The 27,625-nt window shown below is 40.7% G+C and overlaps 1 protein-coding gene across 6 annotated transcripts in view; it reads right to left on the bottom strand.

The window, feature by feature from the left end:
• The window catches only part of evi5a (ecotropic viral integration site 5a), a 292,185-nt gene that overhangs the window by 40,142 nt on the left and 224,418 nt on the right, over positions 1 to 27,625 (bottom strand). For all 6 annotated transcript variants that reach the window (XM_063064647.1, XM_063064648.1, XM_063064649.1 and 3 more), the window contains one exon: positions 21,512 to 21,607. In XM_063064647.1, coding sequence (XP_062920717.1) covers positions 21,512 to 21,607 — 96 coding nt within the window. The remainder of the gene's footprint in view (positions 1 to 21,511; positions 21,608 to 27,625) is intronic.

Here is a 27,625-nt window from a genome sequence, read left to right as displayed (position 1 = left end):
CTCACATGGAAGGACTGTTTGGGCCCTGAAAGGTAGTGAAGGAGGTGGTATAGGGGCAGATGTAGCAATTGTTCTGCCTGTAAGGATAAGTGTGAGGAGGCAGATCAGTGGGGAGGGACGAATGGACAAGGGAGTTGCGTAGGGAGCAATCCCTGCGGAAAGCAGAAAGGTGGGAAAGATGTGCTTGGTGGTGGAATCCCGTTGGAGGTGGCGGATGTTGTGGACAATTATGTGCTGGACGTGGAGGCTGGTGGGGTAGTAGGTAAGGACAAGAGAAACCCTATCCCTGGTAGAGTGGTAGGAGGACGGGGTAAGAGCAGACATGCGTGAAATAGAAGAGATGCAGTTTAGGGCAGCATTGATAGTGGAAGATGGGAAGACCCTTTCTTTGAAGGAGGCCATCTCCTTCGGTTTGGAATGAAAAGCCTCATCCTGAGAGCAGATACAGCAGAGATGGAGAAATTGAGAGAAGGGGATGGCGTTTTCGCAAGTAACCGGGGGGGGGGGGGGGGGGGGAGAAATAGTCCAGGTAGCTGTGAGGGTCTAAAAATGCAAACACGCGAAAATCTGCAGATGCTGGAAATTCAAGCAACACACACAAAATGCTGGTGGAACGCAGCAAGCCAGGCAGCATCTATAGGAAGAAGTACAGTTGACGTTTCAGGCCGAGACCCTTCGTCAGGACTGTGAGAGTCTGTGGGTTTGTAATAGACATCAGTAGATAAGCTGTCTCTAGAGACAGAGAGATTGAGAAAAGGGAGGGGGGTGTCAGAAATGGACCAGGTATATTTGAGGGCAGGATCAAATTTGGAGGCAAAGTGGATGAAGTCAACGAGTTCCACACAGGTACAGGAAGCAGACCGATGCAGTTGACGATGTAATGTGGGAAAAGTGTGGGACGGTCACCAGTGTAGGCTTGGAACATACTGTTCCATGTTGCCAACAAACAGGCACTCAGAGCTGGGACCCATGCGAGTGTCCATGGTTACACCTTTTGAGGAAAGTGGGAGGAGCCAAAGTTGAAATTATTAAGAATAAGGATGTTCTGCGGCAGAGGAGAGTGGTGGTGGAGGGGAACTGGTTAGGTCTGGTGTCCAGAGAGAAACAGAGAGTTTTGAGGTCTTCCTGGTGGAGGATGGAGGGTATAGGGACTGGACATCCATAGTAAAAGTAAGATTATGGGGGTCAGGGAACCTGAAATCATTGGAAAGATCCAAAACATGTGAAGTGTCACAGATGTAGGTAGGAAGGGACTGAACTTGGGGGGGATAAAACAGAGTCGAGGTATGCAGATGTGAGTTCAGTAGGGCAGGAACAAGCTGAAACAATGGGTCTACCCGGACAAGCAGGTTTCTGGATCTTGGGGAGGAGGCAGAAGCCAGGGGTGCAGGGTAGGGGAACTATGAGGTTGGTGGCAGTGGCTGGGAGATTCCCAGTTAATAAGGTTAGTGATGGTGTGGGAGCCAATGGTCTGGTGCTCCTTAGTGGGGTCCTGTTTGAGGGGTAAGTAAGATGAGGCATCGAAGAGTTGATGCTGGGCCACAGCAAGGTAAAGGTCAGTACACCAGACTACTACAGCAACTCCCTTATCTGCAGGTATTGATAATGGCTGGGGTCACCCATCATGTAAAGACTCTGCCCAGAAGGTGGTAATGGCAAACCACTTCTGTAGAAAAATTTGCCAAGAACAATCATGGTCATGGATAGACCATGATCACCTATATCATACGACACGGCACACAATGATGATGATGATGCATTTATTATTGTCAAAAGTACCAAGGTATAGCCATCCACACAGATCATTTCACCACATCAGTGCATTGAGCTGGTGGATGAGAATACAGAATAAAGTGTAATGGTTCCTTTCTTGTTGATGTATGCATCTGAAGCAACAAAAAATGTCAGCTGCTCATACATAACTGAAGAGGAACTTTGACAAAAGTAAACTGATTTGCACAGAAGGAATAGTTGCAATCATACAGCTCTTCTAACCTCAGCAACACAAAATATTTTTACAGCCATAAAATATTTTTATAAGGGAAGTTGTCCTTATAAGAATGGAAATGTGAGATCCCATATGTGAGCACAAACTTCTAGAAACGGCTTTAGAATTAACTTTATAATGATGTTGATTGCAGGATAAATATCAGTCAGGACACGTTGCATTATTCCACCAATCTCAAAATAGTGCCTGTGGGTGGATTACATCCACTCGGGATCTCAGAAAGGGACACAACATTGTGTCCACCTGTTCAGCCCTCCCTTATTTCTGCATTAGTGTCGGCCTAATTTTTGTTCTCAGATTTCTTGTGGATATAAACCAACAATAACCTTCTCATGTAAGAGTCAGGATATCAACTGAGCAATATTAATGCGCATGGTGGGTTCTTGCACACTGCTGTCTTCCTATACTGTCCGCATAAAATATCAATGACCTTATGCCACACAAGAACAGAAAACAGCTATTAAAATAATCCCAACAGCATCTATCCACCAAAGATATTTTTCAATTTTAGGAAATGGAAGCCATTATAAAGCACAAGAGATTCTGCAGATGCTGGAAATCCAGAGCAACACACACAAAATGCTGGAGGAACTCAGCAGTTCAGGCAGCATCTATGAAAATGAATAAATAGTTGATGTTTCAGGTGAAGACCATTCTTCAGGACTACAAAGGAAGAGGGAAGACATCAGAATAAAAAGGTGCAGAGAGGGGAAGGTGCACGAGCTAGAAGGTGATAGGTAAAGCCAGGAGGGCGGGAACAGTAAAGGACAGGTGAAGAAGGAATCTCATCGGAGAGCAGAGTGGACCATAGGAGAAAGAGATGGAGGAGACACTCTAGACAAGGTGATAGGCAGGCGAAGAGAAGAGGCAAGTGGCCAGAGTGAGGAATAGAGGGAGAGGGAAAAAAATTACTGGAAGGAGAAATTGATGTTCATGCCATCAGGTTGAAAGCTAATTGATGGAATATGAGATACTGGTCTTGCACCCTGAGAGCAGCCTTATCATGGCAAAAGAGCAAGCCGTCAATCAACATGTTTGAATGGGAATGGGGAAAGAAATTAAAATGGTTGGCCACTGGGAAATTCCACTTTTGGTGGATGGAGTGGAAGTACTTGACAAAGTAGTCCCCAAATTTATGTCAGGTCTCACCATTGTAAAGGAGGCCACACCTGGTAAATAGTTATTTGCCAGTATTGAGATCTCAAACCCTGCAGTGGGAAAGAGGAAGAATCGGCTATGTTTACTGTTTCTTCCTGCATCTTGTTGACGAAGATCAGGTACAATATTTATCACAGGCGGACAGCTTATCATTATTCACACATGCAAAGTGAACTACCAGAACGCATTAAATGCCCACAGAACCATCACACTGTGAAGAGTCAGGTTGGTTTAGGGAAAACACCAGAGAAACTGGCTGTGAGGTATAAAGCAAATGTCAATTAAAATGAGATAATGGAAAACACATCTAAAATACAGAAGATACAAATACATTCAAGTTCCAGGGTTTATTTCTAAAATAGTGACTTCATAGGCATGAAATCAGGGTGATAATCCTCAGTTAGTACCCTGTACTGAATACTAAAAAAATTTCTAATGACAAGATGTGAATTAATGTTCTTTTGTAACATTAAACAACTACTGTAGTATTGCACAACAAGCTACTGACAATGTTGACATGACATAGGTCAACACATTGCACTATCTAATTGTAACATTGTGGGATATAATATGATTGTGATTTCCGATATTCTGTGCTCTTCATTATGCCTTTAGAGACACCAAACATTAATGGGACACAGCTATCTCAGAACAAAGACAACACCTTGTCATCACCCTGGCTAAATAAAACTGCCAAGTAGTTCAGAGGTAGAGAGCCAGTGATGTAGGCAGCAATGTATCAATGACAAATGGAAAATAAAAACATTACCAACAAAATAGGGGCTTCAGAGAGACCTCGGAGAATTAGTGTACTACTAATTTATACAATGAGGTTCCCGTTTTAACTAATCTGTAAAGCTACAATTCCCCTAGAGAAAACAAAGGAACATAAAGTTAACTGGACTTGGGTCAGGGCCCCTTAATATGATCACGGCTGATCTGTCAAAGGCACAAATTACCTATCCATGCCAATTTCACAGATCCCGCAATTGCCCAACTTTCAAAACTTTACCTACCTGCTCTTTAACTCCAGTAACATAGCCTACCCAGCTCTCTGAACCAGAGAATTTCAGAGATTCACCACCTGCTCCGAGAAATTTTGATGTATTTCAATTTAAAGTAATTGCCTCTTAATCTTTTAGTAATTCCAGATTCACCCAACAATGAGAATATGTCCTTATCTAATTTGCCAAGTTCCCTTAGCAACTTGTATGTTTCAATGAAAGCATTTCTTAATCTTCTAAAGTCAAATAAACACAGATCTTAAATGTTTTCAGCCATTACTCAGATGCTCTCATCTGAGGAAGTAGCCTAGTGAATTGCGTTCACCAAGGAGAGGGACCTTGACAAAGAGGCAGCATTGGAGTTTTTGAACAGAATTAGGATAGAAAGACCCTGTGCTGGACAGGATATACTGTGGGTTACTATGCAGAGTAATACTGGGGCACCGACAATAACATCCGCATCTTCACTAGCCACAGGAGTAGTACCGGCAGATTGGGTGATGGTGAATGTTATTCTGATGTTCAAGAATGGCAATAGTACTCCTGGCAATTATAGACCATTGAGTCTTCTGTCAGAGGATTCTTATGGACAGAATTTACGAACATCTGAAGAAGCACAATCTTAGTAGGGATAGGCAACATGGCTTTGTGAGGTGCAGGATGACTCAGGAGCCTGATGACCTCTTCAAGGAAATGACCTAACAAATTGGTGAAGGTAGAGCGGTGAATGTGGTGTATGTGGATTTTTGAAAAACATTTGACAAGGCTCCCCATGTTAGGCATATGGAGGAGTGGGAGTCAGATGGGGGAAGCCCCTTGAACAATGGAAAGGGTACCACCTAAGTGATGAAGTAGGTTTGTACCTACATTCTACATACATAAATAAAACTAGATCCCTCCATACTATGCTCATTTGCTCCACTTAGATAAAATTCAGCCCTCTGATTGCTTCAATGGCCTCACATTATCCCATCTTAAAATTTAGCCCATTTATTCAAGTTGTTGATATCCTGCTGCAGAGTCCAAATTTCCTTGTCGCAGCATGGTCTCCTATTTTTGTGCCATTAGTAAACCTGGACATTTGCACTCTGCCCCCTCCTCCATGTCATTAATATGGTTTGTAAATAATAAATAACAGACAGAACTGATCCTTGTGACATCTGACAGATTACATACATCTGGCCTGAAAAAGGGATATTCCCTACCTTCATGGTGACAACCACTTTTCAATCCATTAACATACTTCTCCCAGTACTGTGACAAGGAATGTAAAATAATTTGTTGTTTGTCATCTATATCAATGATCTGGGTGATAATGTAGTAAACTGGATCATCACATTTGTGAATAACACCAAGAATGGAGGCATAGTGGACAATGAGGAAGGCTATCAAAGCTTGCAGTGGCATCTGGACCACTGGGAGGATGAATGAAAAATGGCTGATGGAATTTAATACAGACAAGTGTGAGCTGTTGCACTTTGGGAGGAAAAATCAGGGTAGGACTTACGCAGTGAGCAGTAGGGCACTGAAAAGTAAAGTACAGTAGGACAGAGGGATCTGGAATGCAGATCCATAATTCCTTGAAAGTGGTGTCACAACTAGACAGGGTCGTAAAGAAAGGTTTGGCACACTGGCCCTCACAAATCAAAGTAATGAGTACAGGAAATGCTGGTCAGCAGGTCAGACAGCCTCCATGGAAATGAGTAAACAATTGATGTTTCTGGCCAAGACCCTTCATCAGGACTGGAAAAGAAGTGAGAAGAAGCCAGAATAAGAAAGTTAGGAGGGGGAGGAGGACAAGCAAGAAAGTGATAGGTGAAGCCAGGTTGGTGGGGGAGGGGGGATGAAGCGAGAAGCTAGGAGGTGATACGTGGAAAAGGCAAAAGTCTGACGGAGGAATCTGATAGGAGAGTGGATAATTGGAGAAAAGGGAGGAGGAGGGGCACCAGGGAAGGTGACAGGAAAGTGAGAAGAAGAGGTAAGAGGCCACAGCAGGGAAATGAAGAGGGAAGGGAGAGGGGAAATAAATGACCAGAAATTGGAGAAATTGACATTCATGCCATGATGTTCAAGCCATCTGGGAGTCTACTCAGATGTGTTGCTCCTCTAACCTGAGAGTGGCCTCATTGTGGCAGAAGAAGATGCCATAGACTGAGATTTCAGAATGGGAATGGAGATAGGAATTGAAATGGTTGGTCTCCTAGTAATTATTCCTGCAAGTGGCTGTAGTACTACACCTGCCCATTCACCTCCTCCTTCAATCAGAGTCCCAAACAGTCCTTCCAGGTGAAGCAGCACTTCACACACTGTTCTGTTGAGTCATCCACTGTATCCAGTGTGGTCTCCTTTACATCACTGAGACTTAATGAAGATTGGGGAACCGCTTTGTCCAGCACCTCAGCTCCATTTGCAAAAAGTGCAATTTCCCAGTGGCCAATCATTTCAATTCCTATCCGCATTCCAACATGTTGGTCCATGGCCCCCTCTTCTGCCACAATGCTACTCTTAGGCTGGAGGAGCAACACCTCATAATCTGTCCGATAGCCTCCAACCCAATGGCATGAGCATTGATTTCTCCACCTTCCTGTAATTTTTCTCCTCTCCCTTACCTCCTCTTCATATCCCCACTCTGCTTACCTGCCTATAATCTCCCCTCCCATTCCTTTTCTTTTATTAGCCACTCTCCTCTCCTATCAGATTCCTTCTTCTCTATCCCTTTATATTTCCCATCCACCTGGCTTCACCTATTAGCTTCTAGCTTGCCTTCATCTCCCTACCCCACCCCCTCCAATTTCTTATTATGGCTTCTTCCCTCTTCCTTTCCAGTGACGATGAAAGGCCTCAACCCAAAACATCAACTGTTTATTCATTTCCATAGATACTGCCCGACCCAAGTTTCGCCAGCATTTTGTGTGTGTTGCTCTGGATTTCCAGCATCTGCAGGATCTTTTGTGTTATTGAGAACAGGAACTGATATGTTATATTGAAGTTGTATAAAACTTTGGTAAGGCCTAATTTGGAGTACTCTGCTTAATTCTGGTCACCTACCTACAGGAAAGATGTCAATCAGAAGAAAAGATGTCAAAAAGATTGAAAGACTGCAGAGAAAATTTACAAGCATGTTGCCAGGACTTGAAACCTGAGGTAGGAAAAGGTTGAATAGATTAGGCCTTTATTCCTTTGAACATAGGAGAAGGAGGGAAGATTTGATAGAGGTATACAAAATTATGAGAAGTACACAAGGTAAATGCAAGCAGGCACTTTCCATTACGGTTGGGTGAGACTGGAACAAGAAGACATGGGCTAAGTGTGAAAGGTGAAGTGTTTAAGGAGAACTTGAGGGGGAACAACTTCACTCAGAAGGGTGGTGAGAGTGTGGAACAAACTACCAGTGGAAGTGGTTGATACAAATTCAATTTCAGCATTTAAGAGAAATTTGGATAGGTACATGATGTGAGGTTATGGAGGGCTACAGTCTGGAATGTAGGCCAATGTGACTAGGCAGATAAATAGATTGGCATGGACTAGATATGCTGAAGGGTCTATTTCTGTGCTGTAGTGTTCTGTGATTCTAGTAAAACAAGAGATTGTGTCAGTGTTTTTCATCTAATGATCCTGTCTAAGTGCACATGTGGGGTACTGAGTGAAGAAGACAGGCCTTAGCTGTGATTCCCAAGCAAGTGAGTATCATGCCCATTAACTTATTCATGATCATTTGCAAATTTAATCACTTGGGCAAATTCTCAGATGATGGCTAATATTTTTGGAGTTATTAAGTGACTTCAGCGGAGAGAAGGGGAAGAGAGAAAGGGAACAGAAAATACACTGCAATCCATTCTACTCATCTCAATCAGTCAACATTTGAGCAATAAAAAATGCTTCTGATTGGCACTGTTTAATTGTTAATTTGATTAACTGAAACTTGATAATATATTTGACCTAATAACATGGATTCCATGGGATGTTAAAAGCAAACATGATATTCCTTTTCTAAGAGTCAGAGTACAAAAGCTCAAGGCTAAGCTAACACGAGGAAATCTGCAGATGCTGGAATTTCAAGCAACACATATAAAAGTTGCTGGTGAACGCAGCAGGCCAGGCAGCATCTATAGGAAAAGGTATAGTCGACGTTTCGGGCTGAGACCGTTCGTCAGTACTAACTGAAAGAAGAGCTAGTAAGAGATTTGAAAATGGGAGGGGGAGATAGGTAAATCTCTTACTATCTCTTCTTTCAGTTAGTCCTGATGAAGGGTCTCAGTGCGAAACGTCGACTGTACCTTTTCCTATAGATGCTGCCTGGCCTGCTGCGTTCACCAACAACTTTTATGTGTGAGGCTAAGCTAAACCATACTCTCCCCACTTGCCTGTCACCTTCCTCTGGTGCCCTTCCTCCTTCCCTTTCCCATTCTCTTTTATCAGTTTTTTTCTTTTTGAGCCTTTTAGGGATATGATGTTGAGGCTCTATAAGGCACTCATGAGGCCACTCTTGGAGTATTGTGTGCAGTTTTGGGCTCCTTATTTTAGAAATGATATAATGACATTGGAGAGGGTTCAGAGAAGATTCACAAGAATGATTCCAGGAATGAAAGGATTACCATATGAGGAATGCCTGGCAGCTCTTGGGCTGTATTCCCTGGAGTTCAGGAGAATGAGGGCGGATTTCATGGCAACACTCTGAATGTTAAAAGGCCTGAACAGATTAGATATGGCAAAGTTATTTCCCATGGTAGGGGATTCTAGGACAAGAGGGCATGAATTCAGGACCAAAGGATGTCCTTTTAGAACTGAGATGTGGAGAAATTACTTTAGTCAGAGGGTGGTAAATCTGTGGAATTTGTTGCCACGAGTGGCTGTGGAGGCCAAGTTATTGGATTTATTTAAGGCAGAGATAGATAGGTTCTTGATTAGCCAGGGTATCAAAGGATATGGGGTGAAAGCAGGGGAGTGGGGGTGACTGGAAGAATTGGATCAGCCCATGATTGAATTACGAAGTAGACCCAATGGGCCAAATGGCCTACTTCTGCTCCTGTATCTTATGGTCTTAATCTTTTCTGCCAATCATCTCCCTACTTCTCATTTCATCCCCTCTTCTTCCCCTTCCCTGTCACCTGACCACCTGCCAGCCGCACCACTTCTCAACCCCCCAACCTTCTTATTCTGGCTTCCTCCCCCTTCCTTTCCAGTCCTGATGAAGAGTTTCAAACTGAAATGTCGACTGTTTATAATGATCCATCGATGCTGCCTGGCCTGCTGATTTCTTCCAGTATTTTGTGTGTCACTCTGGATTTCCAGCATCTGCAGAATCTCTTCTCTTTGCGCAAACACGAGGAAATCTGCAGATGCTGGAAATTCAAGCAACACACATAAAAATCTCTTACTGTCTCTTCTTTCAGTTAGTCCTGATGAAGGGTCTTGGCCTGAAACGTCAACTGTACCTCTTCCCATAGATGCTGCCTGGCCTGTTGCATTCACCAGCATTTTTTATATGTGTTGCTCTTCTCTTTGCAGTTAGGTTTCAGTTATTTTAGTGTGTATCTATTTCTGAGCATCACACCTTGCAAAGTGCACCAAGACCATGAAATTGGTGAAAAGATTAGAAAAGATGGGAGAGAAAATTGAAGCTTTCAATAGAATGCAAGAAGAAAACTACTTAAATGTACATAAACATAAGTAGTACAGATGCTGGAAATCTTGAGTAACACGAACACAATGTAGGAGGAACTCAGCAAGTCAGGCAGCATCTATGGAGAGGATTTTCATCAGAATTGGAAAGGCAAAGGGGCAGAAGCCAGAATAAAGTGGGGGGAGGGGGAGCGTGCAAGTTGGTAAGTGAAGGGTGAGACCAGGTGAGTGGGAAGTGGATATTAAGTAAGAACCTGGAAAGTGATAGGTAGAAATAGTAAAGTCCTAAAGAAGAAAATTGAATACGAGAAGCCAATGGACCACGAAATAAAGGGAAAGAAGAGGTAACCAATCTTCATGCCATCAGGTTGGAGGCTACCTAGACAGAATATGAGGTGTTGTTCCTCCGTCCTGGGTTTGGCTTCATTGTAGCCATAGAGGCAGACATGGATAGAGATGTTGAAGGTGGAGCAGAGCAATGATGGCGCTAAACGGCGGCTCCTTTGCTTGCATCTTCAGAAACAGCTCCATTTCCATCTTTAATATCTTTATCTTACGTTTTCAGGGTTCTTTTGAAGACCCTGACCTGGAGTTACACACTGACTACGGTTCTTTGCAGGAATGGGATCCGCTCTCAGGGTTTCATAACCGGCCGTTGTTGTTTGGCACGCCAAGGGCTCGGTCTAAGTACCTGGCTTGGCTTTGGAAGCCTAGGATCTTCGGGCTCTGGAGATGGGCAGATCAAGGGTCGGTGTCATGACAGGAGACTTGTGTCATCGGGGGATTCAGAATATCTGCAGCTGTGTGCCCAGAGATTTGTGATCTTTAGGCACAGAGTTCGAAAAATAGCGACGTGGCGGACTTTTAACATCGTAAACCAGTTTATTATGTCTCCCCGCTCGCTGTGAAAACAGACACCTCTTTCTCCCTTATTAGGGAGAAAGAGAGCCTGTGGTATGTCAAATACCGGGTGAAATGTGAGGTCTTTGGGATAACTGCAAGTTTGTGTCTTCGCTGTTGCTTTGCTCACGCTTGAGTGCTCGGTGGTGGGTGCTGATGCTTTTTTTTTGCCGGTGGGGGGGACTTTGGGTTCTAACATTTGACTGTCGCTCATTCTTTGGGACACTCCTCTGTTTTCATGGATGGTTGTGAAGAAAAAGCATTTCAGGATGTATATTCTATACATTTCTCTGATATTAAATGTACAGTGGCATGCAAAAGTTTGGGTACCCCGGTCAAAATTTATGTTACTGTGAATAGTTAAGTGAGTAGAAGATGAACTGATCTCCAAAAGTGATAAAGTTAAAGATGAAAAATTCTTTTCAACATTTTAAGCAAGAATAATGTATTATTTTTGTTTTGTACAATTTTAGAGTGAAAAAAATGAAAGGAGCACCATGCAAAAGTTTGGGCACCCCAAGAGATTTGAGCTCTCAGATAACTTTTACCGAGGTCTCAGACCTTAATTAGCTTGTTAGGGCTATGGCTTGTTCACAATAATCATTAAGAAAGGCTAGGTTATGCAAATTTCAAAGCTTTATAAATACCCTGACTCCTCAAACCTTGTCCCAACAATCAGCAGCCATGGGCTCCTCTAAGCAGCTGCCTAGCACTCTGAAAATTAAAATAAATGATACCCACAAAGCAGGAGAAGGCTATAAGAAGACAGCAAAGTGTTTTCAGGTAGCCGTTTCCTCAGTTCATAATGTAATTAAGAAATGGCAGTTAACAGGGATGGTGGAGATCAAGTTGAGGTCTGTAAGACCAAGAAAACTTTTCAAGAGAACTGCTCGTAGGGTTGCTGGAAAGGCAAATCAAAACCCCCGTTTGACTGCAAAAGACCTTCAGGAAGATTTAGCAGACTCTGGAGTGGTGGTGCACTGTTCTACTGTGCAGCAACACCTGCACAAGTATGACCTTCATGGAGGAGTCATCAGAAGAAAGGAACATCTAAACAAGCCTGATGCATTTTGGAAACAAGTCCTGTGGACAGATGAAGCTAAAATAGAACTTTTTGGCCGCAATGAGCAAAGGTATGTTTGGAGAAAAAAGGGTGCAGAATTTCATGAAAAGAACTCCTCTCCAACTGTTAAGCACGGGGGTGGATCGATCATGCTTTGCACTTGTGTTGCAGCCAGTGGCACGGGGAACATTTCACTGGTAGAGGGAAGGATGAATTCAATTAAATACCAGCAAATTCTGGAAACAAACATCACACCATCTGTAAAAAAGCTGAAGCTGAAGAGAGGATGGCTTCTACAACAGGATAATGAACCTAAACACACCTCAAAATCCACAATGGACTACCTCAAGAGACGCAAGCTGATAGTTTTGCTATGACCCTCACAGTCCCCTGATCTAAACATCATTGAAAATCTGTGGATAGACCTCAAAGGAGCAGTGCATGCAAGACAGCCCAAGAATCTCATAGAACTGAAGCCTTTTGCAAGGAAGAATGGGCGAAAATCCCCCAAACAAGAATTGAAAGACTCTTGGCTGGCTACGAAAAGCATTTACAAGCTGTGATACTTGCCAAAGGGGGTGTTACTAAGTACTGACCATGCAGGGTGCCCAAACTTTTGATTCGGGCCCTTTTCCTTTTTTGTTATTTTGAAACTGTAAAAGATAGAAATAAAAAAGTAATCTTGCTTAAAATATTAAAGAAATGTGTCATCTTTAACTTTATATCTTTTGGAAATCAGTTCATCTTTTACTTGCTTAGCTATTCACAATAACAGAAATTTTGACAAGGGGTGCCCAAACTTTTGCATGCCACTGTACCTTTGAAACCTTTGAGAATGGGAAGTCTTACTGAAAATTAGAAAAATCGATGTTCATGCCATCAGGTTAATGGAAGCTAGAGAAATTGGAGAGCTTCATCAAGCACCTTGCTCTGACTGTCACAAAAGGTGGGATTCCCATTGGTTACCCATTTCAGTTCGACATCCCATTCCTATACTGACATCTGTCTGTGGCTTCTTCTATCGCCTCCCTCCCTTAAAGAGTAGAGTGACATTTGCAATTTTCTAGTTCTCCAGAAGCATTCCAGATCCAGTGATTCTTCAAAGGTTACTACTAATACCTCTACAATCTCTTCAGCTACCCATTTCAGAAACAGGAGTGTAATCTACTCAATTTACCTAACTTCAGATCTTTCAACGTCCCATCTTATTGATAGCAATAGCGACTACACTCACTTCTACTCCTTTACGTTCTCAAACTCTCTAAAGGTAGCTGGAAAGGAGCCAGAGGTGTGATGAGAGAATCTTCAGAAAAGGAAATAGACAAATATTTCAGAGAGAGGAAGTTACAAGGCTTTTGGGAAAATCAGTTCATTAATAGCAACCTCCAGTTAATTACCAGCAACAAACAGATGAATATGTGGCTGAAAAGACACAAAGAAGGAAGGCTTTAGATTTTTGGCTATTTGAGAATTAATGGAAGCCAGCAAATTTGACGTTGCTGAAACACAATGTAATGTTCGACAGGAATGGTAGCTCAACGATGCAGCTTACAGAGATTTCAGAGGGAACACGGAAAAGTGTTTGAAAGCGATACTGGCTAAATAAACAGTTACAACAGTGGGGAGGGATGACACAATAGCAATTACAACAAAAGAGACGATTGGTTGAAATGAGGAACAAAAATTCATATTTCTAGGAATTCCCCACAGGCCCTAAATCAGGAGGAAGACGATAGAGTAAATATGCGGGCAAGATTCTGAGGTAGAATTGCTATGTGGTAGAGAATAATTTATACAAGCACTGCACTAACTGAGACAGTCAGAAATTAAGGAAGTTGATGCAAAATTCTTGGAATGCATCACAGAGAATTGTTTTTTAGCAAGCAGTACATTGCAAGTACAAGACAGGAAGCAGTAATGGGCTAAGTGTTAGGGAATGAACCTCAGCAAACGGGAAGAGTGGTAAGAGGCGAGCAATTTGAAAACAGCAATCCCAATTCAGTTTAATACAGAGACTATAAGACATAGGAGCAGAAATAGGCCATTCAGCCTATTGGGTCTGCTCTACCATTCCATCATGCCTGATTTATTATCCATCTCAACTCCATTCTCTTGCCTTCTCCACGTAACCTTCGACACACGGACTAATCAAGAACACATCAACCTCCACTTTAAATATACTCAATGACTTGGCCTCCACAGCAGTGTGACAATAATTCCACAGATTCATCACCCTCTGGATAAAGAAATACCTCCTCAACTCTGTTCTAAGTGGATGTCCCTTTATTCTGAGGCTGCGCCCCTTGGTCCTGGACTAACCCATTATAGAAAACATCCTCTCCACATCCACTCTAGCTAGGCTTTTCAATATTTAATAGGTTTCAATAAGATCGCACCCCCCCCCCATTCTTCTGAACTCCAGCAAGTACAGGCCCAGAGCCATCAAATGGTCCTCATATGTTAACCCTGTCATTCCTGGGATCATTCTCATCACCCTCCTCTGCACCCTCTCAAATGCTAGCACATGTTTTTTAAGATAGGGGCCCAAAACTACTCACAATATTCCAAGTGCAGTTTGATCAATGCCTTATAAAGCCTCAGCGTTACATCCTTGCTTTTACAAACTAGTCCTCTCAAAATGAATGTTAACATTGCATTTTCTTTCCTTACCACTGACTCAACCTGTAGGGAATCTCTCAAGTCCCTTTGCACCTTAGATTTTTGAATTTTCTCTCCATTTAGAAAATAGATTATACCTTTATTCCTTCTACCACAGTGCATGACAATAATACTTCCCTGCACTATATTTCATCTGCCACCTCTTTGCCCATTCCCCCAATCTGTCCAAGTCCTTCTGCAGACTCCCTGCTTCCTCAACACTATCTGTCCCTATCTTCATATCATCGTGATTTAAAAAAAAATATACCAGGTTAATAACTTCTTTGCCATAGGGATCATAGGTTTGACCCTGAAACAATATAAGACTATTGAAGTTCCCTTGTACAATAAAATGAAGTCTTGACCTCAGAAACTATCTCACTGTGACCTTGCATCTTGTTGTCTACCTGCACTACGCGTTCTCTGATCTTATAACAATGGAATAGAAGTCGCCCTTGTGCCCAGTAGCATGTAATTTCAGGCTTTTATATCTAAAGTGAATAAATAACTAAATATGGATAAAATCTGCAGTATTCTGCAAAAGTCTTAGGCACATATATATTGATAGGGTGCCTCATACGTTTGCACAGTAACGTAGTAATTTTATACCTTGCACTGTACTGCTGCTGCAAAAAAAAAATTTCATGACATATTTGACTGATAATAAACCTGATTCTGATATGGGTCTCTATTGTTGACTGAGAGCGGGAATGGCTTAATTCTGCCCCTAGGGATAAAGATTTTGAAATAGTATGGTTTTAAAAATATTTGAAGGGCAGTGCAACCTCAGTTTTGTTTCCACAAAGACTAAGGCAGTAGGCTGATCAGGAAAGTAACAGCCCATAAATTTGATGGCACAATTATTGTCAGCAAGATCTCAGTTGGTGACAAGAAGGCATGCAGGAGTGAGACAAATTGGCTGGTGGAGTATTGTCGGGAAAAGAAACCTTGCACTCAACAGTGAGACGGAGAAATTGATTGTGGACTGCAGGATGGGAAGTCAGGAGAACAGTCATTGTCAAAGGGTCAACAGTGGAAAGGGTGAACAGTTTCAAGTTCTTGGGTGTCAACATCTCTGAAGATCTATCCTGGGCCCAACATATTGATACAATTATGAAGGAGGCACATCAGCAGCTATATTTCATAAAGAGTTTGAGGAGATTTGGTACGTCACCAAAGATTCTAACAAATTTCTATAGATGTACTACAGAGAACATTCAAACTGGCTGATTCACCATCTGGTATGGAGGCACCAATGACAATCAGAGAAAGCTGCGGGGTTGTAAACACAACTGTTTGCAGTAGTCTCCCAACCACCAAGGACATCTTCAAATGGCAACTCTTCAAAAAGATACCATGCATCATTAAGGAACCCCACCTTCCTCTATTTGTGCTAAACATTCCCTAATTCAATTTAAAGTGGTTCATAGAGCACATATGTCCAAAGATAAGTTAGCGCGTTTTTACACGCATATTAATCCTTTCTGTGATAGATGTTCGGGGCAGATAGCCTCTTTAACTCATATGTTTTGGTCTTGCCCTACTTTGGAAACTTTTTGGAGAGATATTTTCAATATTATTTCTAAGGTATTAAATATAGATATCTCTCCTCACCCTATTACTGCTATCTTTGGACTACCTAAAATTTCTAGTAATCTTTCCCCTTCAGCCCGTAGAATGATTGCATTTCTTACTTTAATGGCGAAAAGATGTATTTTACAACATTGGAAAGAGCTTAATGCTCCAACTACCTTTTTTTGGTTTTCTCAGACGATTTTATGTTTGAATGTGGAGAAAATTAGAAGTAACCTTTATGATTCTTCATTTAAATTTGAACAGATTTGGGGACTTTTTATTCGATATTTTCATTTAATGTAATATTTACCCTTCTTGTTTCTTTTTCACTGTTTTAATGGAGGTCGGGATTGAGGACGTGATTTTAAGTTTAACTCTGTTTGGTTTCAAGTTAGCCCATTGCTTTGCTTTGCTTTAGTTAGTTGCACGGTGGGTTTTTTTTTGGGGTTTTTTTTTCTTTTTTTCCATTGATATATATAAAATCTAGTATACTATTATGTTATCTTGGTTTCTTATGCTTAAATTACATTGTTTGTAGTATTTTCTTTTTGGTATTGTTATCTTTTGGAATTTTATTATACTTTAACATTGTATTAATGTTTATATGGTTTACCTTTTTTGTATACTTACTCAATAAAAAGATTTAAAAAGAAAGAAAGAAAAGGAACCCCACCAGCCAGGGCATGCCTTCTTCTCATTATTACCATCAAGGAGAAAGTAGACGCAACCTCAATATTTTAGGAATAGCTTCTTCCCCTCTATCATCAGATTTATGAACAGTCCATAAACCCAAGAATAGTACTGCTTTTTTGCACTACTTTTTTTTTATATATTTCATATTGTAAGTTATACTTTTTTTTAAATGCTATCACAGATTTCACAACATATGCCAGTAATAAACTTGATTCTATGTTATGGGATCCCAAGAATGTGACAAATAGAATTAAAAATTTGGGAAATGAAAAAAAGAATTACATACAATGGCATACAAAGTTGTGTGCAATTGGATTTTATGGGACTCAGTACTAGATTCTATATATTTGCATGGTGCATAATGATGTGGACTTGGAGGAAAGGGTAATGATCAAGATACCTGCCAATGATACCTAAAATGGCAGTGTAGCTGATGGTGAGGAAGTTGTAAGCTGCAGGAAGATGTCAATGAATGGTTGGGTAGTCACAAAAGTGGCACTTGGAATTCAAATGGAGAAGTAGTAAAGCATGAATTTTAAGGATGAAGAATAAATAGGTAGAAAACCTGGGAGTTGCGTTCAAAGATATCTGAACTGGAAGATAAGGTGGAGCAACATCTTTAGCTGCTGGAAAGGCAAAACAAAAACAGAAAATACTGGAGACACCAAGCAGGTCAAGTTGTATCCCTGGTTGAAGAGGGAACCTTGTCCTGAAATGTCTGTTTCACTCCTCATGAATACTGCTAGATCTGCTGATTACTTCCAGAATTTGTTTTTAGGTTTACATAGATACGGTGGTTAAGGAGGTATCAGGACACATTTCTTTAGTCAGAGGCATGGAATATAAAATAAGAGATCATGATACAGTTAATTGGGACACAATGGGAGTAGTACATTCCGGCCCAATAAGGTGGCTGCCTCAATTAGCCCAAGATTTATGGAAATAGGTAAAAAGATATGAAAAAGACAAGCAACACACACAAAATGCTGGAGGATCTCAGCAGGCCAGGCAGCATCTATGGAAAAGAGTACAGTCAACATTCCAGGCCAAGACCCGTCAACAGGTCCTGGCCTGCTGAATTCCTCCAGCACTTTGTGTGTGTTGCTTGGATTTCCAACATCTGCAGATTTGCCCTTGCTTGTGATAAAAAGAAAAGGACAAACTACCTTTTAACTGAGTAACAAAGTATGTATTTAACTGAAAAACAGAAACAAATTAGAACACTACCAATACTATTAGACTATTATAAAACTGTATTCGTTCCTAATAGTTATTGGAGGATTTTAATGAGTATGCTGCAACCCTCGCTTGATTGACTGTAAATGAACAAATCAGAGCAGACACGTTCATACAATGCCTCAGATGATTGCATCCTCCAAACTTCATTTTCATTGTAACATTCAAGTTGATTATCGATACCTTCAATTTCTGCATAGTTCTTAACTTTAAGTAGTGGAATCATTTCATTTTCACCCATAGCCATTTTCGGTATCTGAATGCTTGAAACCGCAGTTAGCAAAACCATTCCAAATTGTCTTCTTGCTTATTTCTCACTATCAGTAACAAAAATCGTTGCCTTTTAAACACAAACACATGTAACTAACGCTATTTAAAAAAATGTTTGCTCGAATCATGGTGATGATGCCATGCGAGTGTCTAACAGCCACGCAAGTGCATGTGACTGACACCAGTTATGAGCATACAGTTAAGAGTACTTGTCAAAGTCTGGTCATCACACTCTAGGAAAAATGTGTTAAACAATTGAGGTTGCAGTGCAGATTTATAAGGATATTGGCAAGACTGAATAATTATGAGGGGATATTACCTAGGCTGTGTTTGTTTGAGAAACATACAAAACCTACAGCACAATACAGGCCCTTCGGCCCACAAAGCTGTGCCGAACATGTCCTTACCTGAGAAATTACCTAGGGTTACCCATAGCCCTCTATTTTTCTGAGCTCCATGTACCTGTCCAGGAGTTTCTTAAAAGACCCTATCGTATCCGCCTCCACCACCGTCGCCGGCAGCCCATTCCACGCACTCACCACTCTCTGCATAAAAAAACTTACCCGTGATATTTGCCCTGTACCTACTTCTTTGGAAGTAGTGTACTGAAAGGCCTAAGCAAGATGAACTACGACCAGCTTGCATTGGTGGAAACTTCATTACGTTGGAGGTACATCAGTTTAATTGGTGGTTCATTAGAAGGCAGAAGAGGATGGGGAAAAAAGTCAAAAGTCACAGAGGCATAGGGATCTGGAAGTCTATCTGATAGTGTGGCAGAGACAGAAACCACCACACTTAAAGCATTTCAGTGTGAGTACTTCACAAGCTGAAATCCACAAGGTTATAAGACCATAAGATATAGGAGCAGAAGTAGGCCAGTTGGCCCACTGAGTTTGCTCTGATATTTCTTCATTACTGATCCATTTCTCCTCTCAGCTCAATACTTAACCCCATATCCCTTCATTCCCTGACCAATCAAGAATCTATCAATCTCTGTCTTAAGTATACTGTCCATGAAGACTTGGCCTCCATAGCTGCCTGTGGCAACGAATTCCACGGATTTACCACTCTCTGGAGAAAGGGATTCCTCCTCATTGCTGTTCTAAAAGGATGCCCCTCTATTCTGCAGCTGTCCCCTCTGGTCTTTGACACTCCCACCATAAAAAACATCCTATCCACATCCACTCTATCAAGGCCTCTCATCATTCGATAGGTTTCAATGAGGTCATATCTCATTCTTCTAAATTCCAGTGAATGCATGCCCAGAGACAAACACTCTTCATACAACAAATAGTTTAATCCTGGAATCATTTTCATGAACCTTCTTTGAACCCTCTCCAGTTTCAGCACATCCTTTCTAAGATAAAGGGCCCAAACCAGCTCACAATACTCCATGTGAAGTCTCACCAGTGCTTTATAAAGTTTCAACATTACATTCTTGCTTCTATATTCCAGTCCTCTTGAAATTAATGCTAACATTGCATTTGCCTTCCTCATCACAGACTCAACCTGCAAATTTACCTTTAGGGAATCCTGCACAAGGACTCCCAAATCCCCTTGCACCTCAGATTTTTGTATTTTCTCTCCATTTAGAAAATAATCAACCCTTTCATTTCTTCACCAAAGTGCATGACCATACACTTCCTGACACTGTTTGCCTATTTTCTTAATCTATCCAAGTCCTTTTGTAGCCTATTTCCTCCAAACTACCTGATCCTGCACCTATCTTCATATCATCTGCAAATAGTTTGATATTTGACAGGTTCTTGATTGGTAAAGGGGTTCAGTTACAGGGAGAAAGTAGTGTCATGAAAGCAGTCATGATTAAATGGTGGAGCAGACTCAAAGTGCCGAATGCCTGAATTCTACTACTATATTTTATGCTCCCAGTGGCACCTTCTGCATATTTAATATGAAATACAGGGGAGCTTAGTTTCTAAAAGATAGCACAGGAATTAGAGGCTAAATACCTATACCATGCTGGCATTTCTCACAAAGTGGGAAATTAAAGAAGAATGACAAGAATAGCCAATCCCATGATTCTCAGGGGTCAACTCTATGCGAGCAGAAATCTGGGAGATGGCTGCCCAACAATTCTCTACGAGAATTAAATACCAAATTCTCTTAGTTTAGTGTTGCTTAGAAAAATCCAGATCTGATAAACAGCTTGTTTCATTTAAAATACAGTTTAAATTAAAATACAATTAAAAATTTAGCGAACTAATCTAATGGTAAATTAAACGGGGCTAACCGGAGAAGTCTCAGGTAAGATCCTCATTAGCTACTCTAATCCAGAGTTGCAGCAGACATGAGTCTACAGTTCATCAAAATCATTTGTAAGGGAAGAATTAATAACGCTACAGCAGCTAATGGAAGCGTAAACACTGGCCAGGGATAGGATCAGCCTGAGTTATGATATCTTCTACTTCCAAGAAATAAATAATCAATCAATACTCAAGTCCCACATTTGAGGTAGAGATACAGCATGGTAACATGCCCTTGCAGCCGAACAAGCCTGTGCCACCCAATTACCCACAAGTGACCAACTAATCTACTAACGTCTTTGGAACATGGGAGGAAACTGAAGCACCCAGAGGAAACCCACGTGTCATGGGGAGAAGGTACATCTCCTGACAGACAGTGGCGGGAATTGAACTGGTGCTGTAAACAGCATTACACTAACTGCTACACCACTGTGACACCGCATCATGTGGGGGGTAATGATAACTCACTAATGTCACGGAACCAAGACCTTGGAGGAAGCTGGAATGGAGAATAATTAAATGTATCTGGATTTCTTTTGTTCAATATTTCATCCTATGCATTGCAGAACTGCAAAGATCCTTTCCAGTCACAAGAATGAAAAAAAATCATGTAATTCATCCATACAAATCATTTTATCACAAATGTATCAAATCTAATTCATTTATTATTATCTGAAGTGAAATCACAACTAATTATGGGCACATGATTTGAGATGGAAATTAACAGTAAACTAAGTATGACAATGAAAATTAAAAGAAAGGCTCAACGGAAAGCCATAAAACATGAACAAGTTAACTCTGCAGATTCTGGTCACAAACCAAACGAAATATGCCAAAATAGGGAGTGAAGGGGAAAAAAATGAGGAGGAAAGGGAAACGAGATAAGGAACATTGCTATCTCATGCAGATGTATGTGAATAACTTCTCAGCAGAATGCTACACCAACAGATTTACATCAGACACAGCTGCATTTTTTCAGCAGACAAGATTTGTACAAATAAGTGTGAAAGATAATGCAAAAGATTAACAAAACACGGAAATCTAGATTTTTATCACTTACCTCATGTTGCAGCTCTTCTATCTGATCCTTCAGTGCTCTTATATATTGGGTGGAGTCTGAATTATTAAGCTGGCCTTTAACTTTACCCTCTTCTTTCTGATAGAGAAAAAAACCACTTATTACAGCATTTGTCCAAATCTGTTAATCCAAAAAGCTAAAATTAAAATCAAATGGCATAATTTTTCACCCAATATGTACATTCTAAGTTACGTACCACACAGAAAAAACTTACACAGTTCTGCCCAGCATTGTACAATACTGAGTATGTTAAATGTCCCCACAATTTTATAAAGGAAAAGAACGTACAACTCAAATACCAGTAATTTTAACCACATGTAAAGATTATTTATAAATACATATGACAAACACTACTTTCTTTGGAAAAGACAATGGATTGGTTCGTGTTATACAAATTATTATGCTTCACCAATGAAAATAACAGCCAATTCTGATCAAACCTTTCTGGTACATCACACTTCCTGTCCCTCTATTCATTTTCCTTCGTCATTCTCAATAACTATGCAAATCAAAAACATCGGATGAGGAAACAATACATGACCTTCGTAATTGAGAAAGTAACAAATAAGTTTCAAAAAATATTTAAAATCAAAGCTGCTCTCCTTATAGCCTTCTTGAATTTATCTTTTTGTCATTATGCACCTGACTAAAAATTTCGACATTCTTTAAAGTCAGTTTACTGTTTACTTTACTTTGTTTCTCAAGTTTTTATTCCTTATTCTTTCCTTGTTACTGCTCTTAACCAGTGTCTTTGTTCCTCAGAGTTTGACTCCAATATTTCACTGTCCACTACCTCACTAATTTTGATTTTTGCACTACTTATTTTTAAAATTATGTAATATACACAGTACACATTTCTTACATAATTTTAGCATATTTTATATATTGCACTGTACTGCTGCTGCAAAACAACAAATTTCATGACATATGTCAATGATAATAAGTCTGATTCTGATTTTGGATTAAAAATCTTCTTTTAGATATTAACAGCATTTTTTCCTTGATGTACCCAGATTGCCTGGTTGCAATAAATATGAAAAACACACTACCAAACCTTGCAGCTGGTATTTCCAGATCTTTATTACAGGTGCCTGGAGTTCAGCCATTAAAGAAGGGGTAGAGACCAAGTTGCCAATATGCTACATGAAACTCAGAATGGACCCAGAACATACAGAATGTTACATTTCCTATGATGGTAAAGATCCACTCACTGATCAGGCCAGGGGACCAAGAGTCAAATCAGGAGATAAAAATACATCAATAGTAAAAAAAAAATATGAAAATTTTACCCATTAAAGTAGTTAAAATAAAAATAAAGTGTAAGAAAAATGTCCCAAATATTTTGCACTCTATTTCTTTTGAAATATAATTACAATTGAAAATATGAAATGCTGCCATTAGATTGTGTACAATATCCCCTCACAAACATCAAAATAATCAAATAATCTCTCTTTATTGAAGTTGTTTGAATGATAAATATTGGCCCAAGTGTGAGGAATAACTCCCTCCCACCGCAGTCATTCTGCCTTCTCTCCTGTCCTGCTGGGCAGAGATACACAAGTTTGAGATACAATCCTCTGGAGTCAAGGTCAGCTTCTATCTCACTGTTCGAAGACTTGAATAACCCTTCATTCACTGAAAAATGAATTCTTGATCTCCCAATCTACCTTGCTGTGGCCTTGCAAATCATTTGTCCATCTGCATTGCACTTTCTCACTGTTGTCGCCCATTCACTTCAAGGCTCGATGTGTTGTACATTCAGAGATGTGCTTTTGCACATGGTGTAATATGTGGTTATGAGTTATGGTCCCCTTCCTGTAAGCTTGAAACAGACTGGCCATTCTCCACTGACCTCTCTCATTAATGAGGCACTTTCGCCCACAGAACTGCCGCTCATTGGACGTTTTTTGTTTTCACACCATTCTTTAAAAACTCTAGATCAGGGGTTCCCACCCTTTTTATGCCATGGATCAATCCCAAAAGCAAGGGGTCCGTGGACCCCAAGCTGGGAACCCTTGGTCTAGACTGCTGTGCATGAAAATACCAGGAGATCAACTGGTGATGAGATACTCAAACCACCCCGTCTGGCACCAGCAATCATTCCATGGTCAAAGTCACTTACATTACATTTCTTTCCCATATTGATGTTTGGACTAAACAACATTGGACCCCTTGAACATGTCTGCATGCTCTTTTACATTGAGTTGATGCCACATGATCGGCTGATTAGATATCTGCATTAACAAGGTGTACAAGTGACCTAATAAAGTGACTACTGAGTGTATATTCAGCATTCCGCTTTTCGTATACCATCTCAATGTAATTATGTATGGAATGATCTGTCTGCGTGGCACAGAAAACAGAAGCTCATTGAAGTAATGCCGTGGAATCTTGCACTTATTTATTTGAAGTACAGCACTCACTTATTATTGCAAAGACTTGAGCTTGGATCCTTGCACTGAACTGCTTTTGGAATGGATCTTAAAGAAAATATTAAACTTTTTCTAAATGAATTCTTTTGCTCACTATTAGCAAAGAAGATCGATGTAATTACTCTTACTGTGCCACCATAACAGATATGATTAGGTTGGTGGCAGCACAAGACTTCTTGGAATCAGTGTTTCATTGAGGTTTTCCCTCAACCGACTGATAACAAGAGCAGTCATTTCCTAGCTGGGAGCATATGGCTCACGGTTGCCTGTTAAAATGTAGAGAAGTTAAGAATCTAGAAAAACAGCTTCCCTCTTTGTGATTTATGCTTTCCTCGAGTGTATTTTGCCTTTTCTTCTTCACACTGCTTTGGAGTATTCATTTTATTCTCAGTTGAATCACTTACCTTTTTACGAATATCAGTATTAGGTACTGAACACAAACTTCGTAAAAATTCAAAGTTCAAATTAAACTTATTCTCAAGGTAGTATGTGTGTTTCACCATATACCATGGAGATGCATTTTCTTGTTGGCATTCACAGTAGGGCAGAGAAATACAATAGAATCAATAACAAAAAACTACACACAAGCAAAGGTTAACAAACAACCAATTTGTAAAAGTAGACAACAAGTACAAATGCAGAAAGTAATAATAAATGATATCGTATCAGTTAAATAGGGGCCGTGGACAAATCTGAATTGATGGAGACAGACCTGAAAGTGTGGAGGAACATCTGGAAAAATTTCTGAAACGCTCGTTCACTGCTGTCGTTACTGCGCAGTCGGGAATCTTTCAGAGGGAAGGCCTCAAAATCCCTGGCCTTGCCTGCGGTTGGCGACCGAGATGGAGGTCGAATTGTTCGGATAGAGATGGCGCTCAGTACTCGGTGTCAGAGAGCTGATCAGAGCTCGAAGTTTTCGGATGACTCAGAGTCGGACCGTGGTCAAGTATGGCAGGGAGAGTTTTTCTTCCTTCTCCTTTGTGTCTTCATAATCTAATCTAATCTAATAAACATGAGAAAGTCTGCACATGCTGGAAATCCAAAGCAACATACACAAAATGCTGGCGGAACTCAGTGGGCCAGGCAGCATCTGTGGCAAAGAGTAACCAGTCAATGTCTTGGGCTGAGACCCTTCATAAGGAATAAATAAATAAATAATAAGAAGAACATTAATTGCAGAGTCCTTGAAAATGAACCTATCATTTGTGGAATCAGTTCAGGGTTGAGGTGAATGAAGTTATCCACACTGGTTCAGGAGCCTGATGGTTGAAGGGCAATAAATGTTCCTGAATTTCCTAAAAGGCAGCACTTGATTGGCTTAAATAGTTTAATATTCCTTGAGTTGGGCAGTGTGGCACAGTAGAACACTGCATGCAGGACAACTGCGTATATACATGGAATGTACACGGTGTGAATGTACACATGCCTTGAGTATAGCCAGTTTGCACATGGTATTAGTGGACTGGGAAACCTTCGGAGATCCAGCATCAAATGGAAATTCCAATCACTTCTGAATCCTATTATTGGAATGTTATTCATGAAATATTAATCATGAAATACTGGAAGAACTCAGCAAGTCAAGCGGCATCCATGGAAGGAAATAAATAGTTGATGCTTCAGGTTGAGGCCCTTCATTAGGACTGAATGAAAAACACAACTTTTATTAAGCAAATTATGCTCAAATAAACAATCTATGTCATGATGGGATTCCGATTGACATGCTGTTTTGTAGACTGCCACTGGATATTAAGATCTGCATCTCTAAGATCTCCATTATTTGTTCCCTTGACAACTGTTCTTTTCAACAAAGATGTCTATGGCTCATACGAGGCTGAATTCCAGCCAAAAGTGCAATTTCTCATTACCTATGATATTCCATGGTGCAACTGGCCCCAAGGTATTCCACAGATTGCATCAACAAACTAAATCAAACATCGGTAAAAAAGGAGAAATTAACCCAGATAATTCTCTGCATCAGCATGGATTGGGTTGATCCAGAAGTCAAATACACACAGGAGATTACATGCCAGTAAAACTGGTCTTTCACTTCACTGCTGGACTCAACAAACTCTAAGACAGAGCTCAAACTGGTAACATTAGCAATTTAAAATAGCCAGCCATTTGTGATGGATAAGATAAATTAAGGTGTTTATTTTGCCTTTATATGAAGTTAAGTTTAGGTCAGTTATACATGTTTAATAATTTAAACATTATATTTATTTAAATATTTCTGAAAAGAGCTGAGAAGTCATTGTACATGAGAGGCCACCAAAAGACCATACGTATGGTTGGAGGGGGGCAGGGATGGTAGGAAACAGGGTTTCAGGTACCACTGTGTGAAAGTGAGTTGATAGACTTGGCAGAACATCATCAACCAGAAGGTCTGGAGCTCTGTTTATCCATTCAGACCCCAGGCTTTTGGCCTGTTTGTGCTGGGGTGAAACTGAAGCCTTGGCCAGGTCAAGAACAATCCAGCCCATAATCAAGAAGCTTGAACAGATTAGGTTTATTTGTTACATGTTCATCAAAACGTTGAAACGCACAGTGGAATGCTTTGTTTGTTCCTACAACCAGAGTACGAGGATGTGCTGCAGGCAGCCTGCAAGTGCTGCCATGCTTCCGGCCCCAACATAGCATGACTCCGACCTGTATGTAGGAGGAAGCCAGAGCACTAGGTTGAAACCCACGCAGTCACAAGGAGAACATACAAACTTCTTGCAGACAGCGGTGGAAAGTGAACCCAGGTTGCTGGTGGTGGAAAGCATCATGCTAAATGCTACACTACCTTGCTGCCCTCAAAGCTTGGTCAAAGAATTGAGTTTTAAGAAATGTTTTAAGAGAAGGGAAAAATAAACATAGATGGAGAAATACAGGGAGAGAATCCCAAAGTTCAGGTCCGAAGCAACTGAAAGCACAGATGAGCAGATGGAATCTGTGCAATTCATTGCCACAGACAGCTGTGGAGGCCAAATCATTGAGTATATTTAAAGCACAGGTTGATAGATTCTTGATCAGTAATGGTGTCAAAGGTTACAGGGTTGAGAGGGACAAAAAAAATCAGGCATGCTGGAATGGCAGAACAGACACACTGGGCCAAATGGCCTACTGCTCTTGTCTTATGGAAAATCTCTGAAAATCAGGGAAAGCCAAACACATTAAGTTTCACAGCATATAGCTGTACATCCTGAGCTGTACATATTCGTAGCTAAATTCATGATGGGTGATGCAAACGGTTTCACTAATGAGGATTTTGGAAAGAATACTACTACCCAAGAACAAACAAGACAAAAGAACTTGGAAATACTGGAGCAGTAACTATGATTAATGTCAATAGAGATAACTGGATAAATCCCTTGTCAACACACAAAATCTGGAAGAATTCAGCAAGCCAGGCAGCATCTATGAAAAAGAGTACAGTCGCTGATGGTTCGGGACAAGACTCTTTGATAGGACTGGAGAAAAAATGATGAGTCAGCCGTCCCCTTGTCAATCAGGCTTAGGGAACAAACTGTTGCAGCTATTGAGATTAATTTTATACAGTAATTTTTTGGATAACTGTTTTCGCTGTTTTTTTTTCCTGGCAGAATAACCCTTTTATTAGAAGTTTGCATAGTTCTCATTTATTCTGCTCTTCACATACTGAGTAAATAAACTGCTTCCGTTA

The sequence above is a fragment of the Mobula hypostoma genome, chromosome 12, assembly GCF_963921235.1.
Source record: "Mobula hypostoma chromosome 12, sMobHyp1.1, whole genome shotgun sequence".
Lineage (NCBI taxonomy): Eukaryota > Metazoa > Chordata > Chondrichthyes > Myliobatiformes > Myliobatidae > Mobula > Mobula hypostoma.
The sequence above is the reverse complement of the archived record's forward strand: the minus strand, read 5'-3'. Positions and strand labels throughout refer to the sequence as shown.